A 7,588-nucleotide genomic window follows, 5' to 3' on the forward strand; every position below is an offset into this window, starting at 1 on the left:
TCCTAAGGCTCTAGAGAGTGGTTTTCCAGAGTAGTTGCTAGGAGAAGTTCATTCACCTTTGACAGAGGGAAGTAGTGTCTAAGATTATTAGGACTAGGATACACAACAAGCAGGATGACACAGTCCCTACTCTCCCTTTTAAAGAATAACAGGACAATTGCCCTTAGCTTTCTTTACTATCTACACAAAAGAAAACACCTAATCAGTATTCAAGTCATTATTTTAAAAAAAAGGCTAAGCAAAAAGAACTATACACTAAGTTCAACACACTCCTAGTCTTAAATCACTCAATCTGTCCCTCATTAAACAAATGTGCAAGCTCAATCTCCTCAGTCTTCCTATCACTATGCTTAACCTCTATCACAAGATTCTTCCCTAGTGTAAAACTCTCCAACCCTTTAATTGTCACCTTATTATCCAGTTTTATATGATTGTAGTCTTCTGGGTTAACAAATGTCAAAGTAAGCATACTCTGCTTCTTCAAATTTGTTTCATAGATACATACAAATGATTTTGTAATGATTGTAAGACTACTAAGGTATTAAGGTCCTAACACAGTGTGTTTGTAAGAGGAACTTTCTCTGTAGTTTAATTCACTAATGACAACCTATTTGATACCTTGTCATAGTATAATATAGTAACTTACAGTACACTACTGTATTCACCTGTAAGCTTGTTCTTCACCTTGTTTGCTTTGCCATTCTCTGTGTTGATAGCTCTAATGAGACAGTTTTGAGAGATGTTTTAGAGGTGGTTACAGTATTTGAGCCAGGTTCTGCTAGCAGAGATGTAATCTGTTACTAATTAAACATACAGATTAAAATCATTGTTCTTGTATCAAGTTGACAAAGTGTACTTACTACACTTGCCCTTAACCTTAATCAAAACTGGAAGGTCAGTCAGAGTCTTTCCATCTTATGGCTAGAACAGTTCTAGCCTCTACAAACAATCACTCTTCAGGTCAATCACAACCTGTATACTTATATAGTCCTTAGACAGAGGCTGGAATGTGTTCTGGCTAGGATTATAACTATGTAGTAGGAGTTTGTTACCAGAGGGCTGTAAGAATACTGTCCAAACTAGTGAGTGTGTTAGTGAGCAGGTTGAAGGTTAGGTTACTAGTAAAGACTATAGTAGTAACAATATTTAGAGAAGTGACAAATGTATAAGTAGTAGGGTTTGTGTTGTTACAGCTAGTAAAGTTACAGTTGTACAAGGTGATGACTGAAAACAAAATTTAAGTATAATGTCACACAGGTAGATTAACAACACTCAAACTTACTAGAGTTCTTGACACCCTTTAGTAGATCCTGACAGTCCTACTGTCTAATGTACAGTCTGTACACATTAGTAAGAACAATACCACCATCATTCTCAAAGGTCTCAATCAAACTGTTACACACAATTGTAGTACAGACTTGCTTGGAACTAGAAGTAATCAAGAACTTACTCTTCACCTGTAGACTATAATCTGTAGCCTCCTTAGTAATTGCTACTGAATGGGTCATGTCCTTATACAAAGAGTTTGTACAAGAGCTGATAAGGCCAACCTTGAGCTCTACTAGCTAGTCATTTTCCTTCACTTCCTCTACAAACTTCAAAATCAGTATAGTAAGATTGGGTATGAACAGACTATTAATGTGTGGTTTAAGCTCTGAAAGGTTAATCTCAATAAGCTGGTCATATTTAGTACTATTGTCTGCCTACAAATTGTGCTCAAAGGATTTTACATACTCTGTAATATCTCTGCACTTTGTAGCCTGGAGGTAGTCAGTCATTCAACTGTTGAACACAAAGATAGAAATCATTACACCAATTATACACCTATGTTACAAATCATTACTATACTAGTACACAACAGAGACTTGACACTATGACTGTAGTACTCAACAATTACACTAGTACTGCCTTTGACAGTAAGAATGCCTGTAACCTTGAGGATGATATCTGACAATACATTAATGTCAGGTCCAATTAAATTTATTACAAAAAGGAAAGTGTACCATTTAGTGTAGTCTAACTACTGAACTTACTAATCAAATTAATACTAATGACTTTTGGACACTTGAGTTCCTACAGAAGATTTGCTATTATGTTGACTGTATCAGCACCTCTAACACTATAAGTAACCATTCCCAGACTGTCAGCATTTGGTGTGTAAGAGTCTATGCCAATTATGCCTCAAGAATAATCTGATAGATAATCCTAGAGTAGGGATGTTAGAAGCCTATACTGTACTGAAAGGCAAGTAAGAACACACACAAAGGGTTCACTAATGCTGGAACAAACCTTTGTAGTCACAGTAGCCAAAAAGTCATAAACCTCCTTATTAATGTCTATAGTACAATTCAAATCTGCTTGCCTACCAATTTGTGGATAAGATAGTTGTAGTAAACAGTAGTAGTAACAGTAACAGTGTCCATTCCAGAAGACATGAACTGGAGGATTGTCATCTGAAATGAAGTTAGCTACCTGAAAAGGGACAAGACTGATAAAAGAGTAACAAACCTGTACAGTTACATCCTGGCAAGCTACACACTGTAAGCAGACAAGAGTTAGTATTGTTGTTACTAAAGGTTATATAGGCTACTTATGTCTGGCCTGAGCTTGAGGTAGCTCTTCCCTTGGTTGATGTCCTGGTTATGTAGGTTGTCAAAGTGTTTATAGAGAACCTTTTCTCCTAACATTGTCAGTTTCAGTAGTTAGTTCAACCTAACAAGCTGATACATACATTATTACTATAATAACCAAAAATCACATACTTTAAGTACACAATAGTAAGGTTATCCTTAATACACTAATAATTAATAAAACTATTTGGCTCCAGTCTACTCATTGTAAGTTTCTTGTTACTAATGTAGGGAGTAGTAGTAGTCATACTAGTAGCAGGCACTTTACAGACATGACTGTACTAGCAGTCCTGTTAATAAGGTTGAACATTGTTAATAATGACAGGCAAGTAATAAGGGACAACTATGATAAGTGAGTAAGGGAGAGGGATGACAGTGACAAGGTGGAAGATGAGTAGAAAGCAAAGTTGGGGAACTGGTCTGTCTAACCTCTAGTTCTCTCACAAGCCTAGTACAAATTCTAGACCTATAGACCCTACTTTGATGACAGACCCAAGCTTCTACTAGCTGACCACTATAATAGTATTACCTTTGAATGCTCCATTTGTAAGCAGTATTAAATGAATTGACCTGTATCTACTGTTGATAGACTGTATTGTATTACCTGTTGCCTTGTAAGACTCAAGCTTAACTGTACATAATCAAATTCAATACTCTCAACCTTTAGATTAATAAGTATGAATGTGACCTATAAAATTATTAGAAGAGTTTGAAGGCTCTAGGAGGGTTCATACTCACCTTAATATCCCCTCTGCTCTTCTTATTAGTGAAAATGGTCTTCAACCAATCATGTCTCTCAACCATAACCTTAGCTAGAGTAATAGTAGTGTTAATAATAATAATAGAGTTCTTCTTGTTTATAGAAAGGCCCTTTGAAGGAGGAGCCCAGAAACCATCTTTAATTAACTGGCTCTAAGTAGAGAGATTCATGTTTAGCTAACAACTAGTATGTGACTTGAGAGCCTTTCTAGTAAGGGGAGTCAGAAAGTTTGTAAAGTATAAGAGAGAATGTTCCTCAGGTGAGATTTTGTAGAGGAGGCCAACACTAAAAGCAACTTGTTATATTGTCTTCTAACATAACACTCAGACTGTGCCTGAATAAAGTTTCCTATGAGATAGTCTGAATTGTGTATAGCCTTTACTAGTAAAATGTTCAATAATGAGCCTACTCTATCAGAGAGAATCTGAAGTATAATTTGTGTAAGTACTAAAGTAGAATGTATCTTCTCTGAGAGAGGTAAGACACAATAGCCCTAACAAAGCCAGGAGCTACTAATTCAGATTTGAGAGTGTTTGTCTTGTCTGACTCATCTTCTATAATAGATGTAGTATTATACACAATGTAGAATGAGCCACTTTACAACTTTAAGGAGGTACTATTATTGTTGACTATATACACCTTTAGTAAGCTATTCCTTACATACTCTATTAGAACATTGTTCAGCTGACTGGATCCTAAATAGAAGATTGGATGTGTCCAAAAGGGGGGACTGTGACCTAGACATAATTAACTTCAACCATTTTGTTTACACACAAGGTAAGCTATCCTTTAGAGGAAGTAGGTGTAAAACAACTAGTATTAAATAAGGGACACAAGACACAGAATAACAAGAGTACAATATGAGCAGCTCTCCTGATTCTGAGATTACTTAGACCTCTACTATCATCTTTGAATTTGGCAAGACATTAATAGGAAGACAGTAGGTACATTTGATATATTTGGGGAACAAGTCAGTATAAATTGTTAGTCTATTAACAGTAGATAGTAGGAATGTTGATAACAAACTTCTCATATATAGCTTTCTTACTCAATGTGTTGGTAGGCTGACCACTCCTAAACAATATAGGACCCTGTAGAGAAGTAGGAAGGAGGTTTCCAGAACAAACAATTCCTTTCTTGACTCCTACCTGTTTGTGAACACACATAAAGAGCTATCTCCAATTTTGAGTGTTAATATCTCTTAATTAGGGTTCTCAAGCAGTAGAGGCTTAAGGAAACACAGGTCAATGACAACAGGGCTTGATTAGGCCTTTTGTACTTCAAGTGAGACAAAAGTAGCAAGAGTAGTAGGGGAATAATAGGAATACCATCTACAGTATAATTCTTTAAAGGCCTGAGCTCCTTTCCTACCTCCCAAGTTCTGACATATACATTAGTCTGTTTGTTAGTAGATGGCAGAACAACAAATGATCCTAGCAATCATTACCCATATGCTCTAGAACTTGCTCTTTATGTATAAGAGTCCAAATTGAACAACATTGTTAACAAACTTCTTGTATACAGCTTTCTTACTCAATGTGTTACTAGGCTAACTACTCTGAGACCCTACAGAGAAGTAAGAAGAAGGTTTCCAGAACAAAAGATTCTTCTCTTAACTCTAGCCTGGTTGTGTCTTGTCTTGGATTTTGAGTGTTAGTGTCTCTTAGAGAAACACAGGTGTTAACACTATCTAAACAAATACTATGAATCACACAAACTTACAAGTATGTGTAACTAGGCTATTGTACAGCTTTATCACAGATTCCAAAAGGTGCTAGGGACAATCTCAGCATTAAGATTGTTAGCCAATTTCGACTCTCAAGCAAACTGGTTGGTTTATTACATAAGCCTTGTTGATTCACTGAATGTTGTGTGAAGTAGTATGTTTAACACAGTCTGAGCATTTACAAAATACACTCTGTAATAACAGCTGTAGTTATGAAACTCACAGAACAGCCCTGGAAAATGAATTGAAATGTAATACTGAATAGTAAGAAGTTGTCTTACTCAGAAGGGTCCTCTTCCTTTAGACAATAGGCCTTCAAAATTAAAGAAAATAAGTAGTAAGTAGGAGAATTAAGAGATTGGATGAGAACCCACTTTTGAGAGCATTAGGACAGATTCTATATAGGGTGCTATAGATATTAAATGACTAGAATTAGTACAGGGGCTTTGATGGAAGTGTGTATACTATATGATTTTACAGTCAATGTACTGTATTGTAGCTACAAACCAAATATTATGTAATAATCATTTACTACAACCCTCATACACATATATATCCAGGAGTACTTATAGTCATTACTACTATTACAGATGTAAAGTATTAATACTTTGTAATACAGAGGAATGGTCAGTTTTAGAGTATAGAAAAACTAGAAGTTCTACACATTAGACACATACATGACTAGGCTGTAGACTACAGATTGTACAGTGCTAAGTTTTCAACAATAGGGTTTGCTCCCAATTCTTTTCTTTTCCAAAAGTAGTAACACTAATACACTACATCTATTAAAGCTTGTCTGAGTGTACTAGCTCATTCCTTGTGACTGAATTGGATCATGAATCTTTCATTAAGGGTAAGGCCTAGTATTGTTAAGTTTAAGTGAGCTTACAGCTCAGCAAACCTCTCCTGAAGGAGTCTGTTTATAAGAGGCCATGTTCCTGTGTGTGTAGTCACCTATACACATTCTAATGAGTATCAAAATTGTGCTTAAAATAATTGTACTCACACAGCTACTACTTGTGATTCTTGACCATCTATTACCTAGTAGGACTCTCCAAAATACTTTAATTTCTGTTTTTATATATGAGATATAATGGTGATTTTCTCTCTTAATAAACTAGACAGGATACTCTAGAGCTTCAGAAAAGCAGCTGTGGAACTCAGCTAGTGACAGTATTCTTTCCCCTGTAATAGGCTTAGGGAAGGCCCAATTGTTGAGCCCCTCTGTCATGTTCAGTACTAGAGCTAGATAGATTGGATCTGACTGAAACAGATCACACAACTTCACAGTTACAGAATACTATGATTAAGACACTACTACCTTAGCAACTACTCTCAGGTGGTGGTTAACACTGAATGCCAGGTCTGGCACCTAGAAATGACACTTGTTGTCAGGTTGTGAGTTGAATGGCAGCTGGTACAGAATGAAGATAGCTTGATTCATGTTAAGCTAACATAACAGTCAGATAGACACATGAAAACAAAGACTGCTAGTACTTACCTTATAGTGTGTACTAGTAGTATTAGTAGGTGCAAATGGCCTATAGTGTTACAATCCTCTGCTCTCTTACCTTCAGTTCTAAGGGTTCTGTACCCTTCCATACTGGAACTCAGGACTTTTGTCCCTTAAGGGTACTGTCTATAGACTATATGTGTACTGACTCTTACTACTACCCTACCTTACTTTATCATTCTATTCCTTTGACTACTCCTTCATTCTCTGTTCATTCTATAGTCTCTTACCCTTTGTCCATCCCTTCATTCTTTGTACCTTTATCTTTGACATTCCTTTCTTTCATTCTTCATAGCTTATCATTCTTAGTAGCTCATACTCCCTGAGTGCTCTTGTATAGTTTAGTATATATAAGTGTATAAGATCAGACTGGTCCTATAGTCTTGATCTTGTCTACTCTAGGTAGTCCTGTACTCTTAGGCTCACTCTATATACTCTACTCTTGTCTCACTCTCTCTCTCTGCCTGTTCTGTGAGTTCCAACTATGTTCTAGTACTTGTGTTCTGTATTTCTGTTATGTAGGATAGTTGTAGCCTAGGTCCCCTTGCTAAGCCTTTGAGTATTGAGCTAGTTCTACTTATAACTACTAATTCAGTAGGACAGTAGGGGTGGCAGTCAGTGTAGGAGGGTCCATGTTTACACTACAAAGGGATTGACACTAAACTAAAAGGGGTAATGAATAGAAGAAGGGTGGCAAAAGTTTAAAAGGGTTTAGAAAGTTTAAAATTTAAAAATGTAAAAGGGTTAGGACAAAGAAAAGAGATTGACACAACAGTGAGTACTAATGCTCAAAATGTAGGAGAGTTGTAGAGTAGTAATGAGTAGTCTTGATCTGATGTCAGCAACAGTATAGAGGGGACATACAGACCTCTATCTAAGAGGCCTTTACTAACCATGTGCCCCTAGCCCCTTCAGAACCTGTTCTAATTGTTCTGGAAGTTACAACCTGTTCTAGAAAG

The 7,588-nt window shown here is 36.4% G+C and overlaps 1 protein-coding gene across 1 annotated transcript; it reads right to left on the reverse strand.

Annotated features, from left to right (window-relative positions):
- Window positions 1-283: 283 nt before the first annotated feature.
- Window positions 284-2,687, reverse strand: FOMMEDRAFT_131010 (aconitase iron-sulfur domain-containing protein; the record flags this gene model as incomplete). Its single annotated transcript, XM_007261922.1, has 14 exons — window positions 284-533; window positions 647-718; window positions 944-1,070; window positions 1,120-1,224; window positions 1,283-1,319; window positions 1,347-1,565; window positions 1,593-1,703; window positions 1,823-1,947; window positions 2,022-2,023; window positions 2,078-2,180; window positions 2,286-2,325; window positions 2,367-2,453; window positions 2,509-2,531; window positions 2,591-2,687. The coding sequence occupies 14 exons, from the start codon at window positions 2,685-2,687 to the stop codon at window positions 284-286; spliced, it is 1,398 nt and encodes a 465-aa protein (XP_007261984.1).
- Window positions 2,688-7,588: the final 4,901 nt, after the last annotated feature.

The sequence above is a fragment of the Fomitiporia mediterranea genome (assembly GCF_000271605.1).
Source record: "Fomitiporia mediterranea MF3/22 unplaced genomic scaffold FOMMEscaffold_1, whole genome shotgun sequence".
NCBI classification, from domain to species: Eukaryota; Fungi; Basidiomycota; class Agaricomycetes; order Hymenochaetales; family Hymenochaetaceae; genus Fomitiporia; species Fomitiporia mediterranea.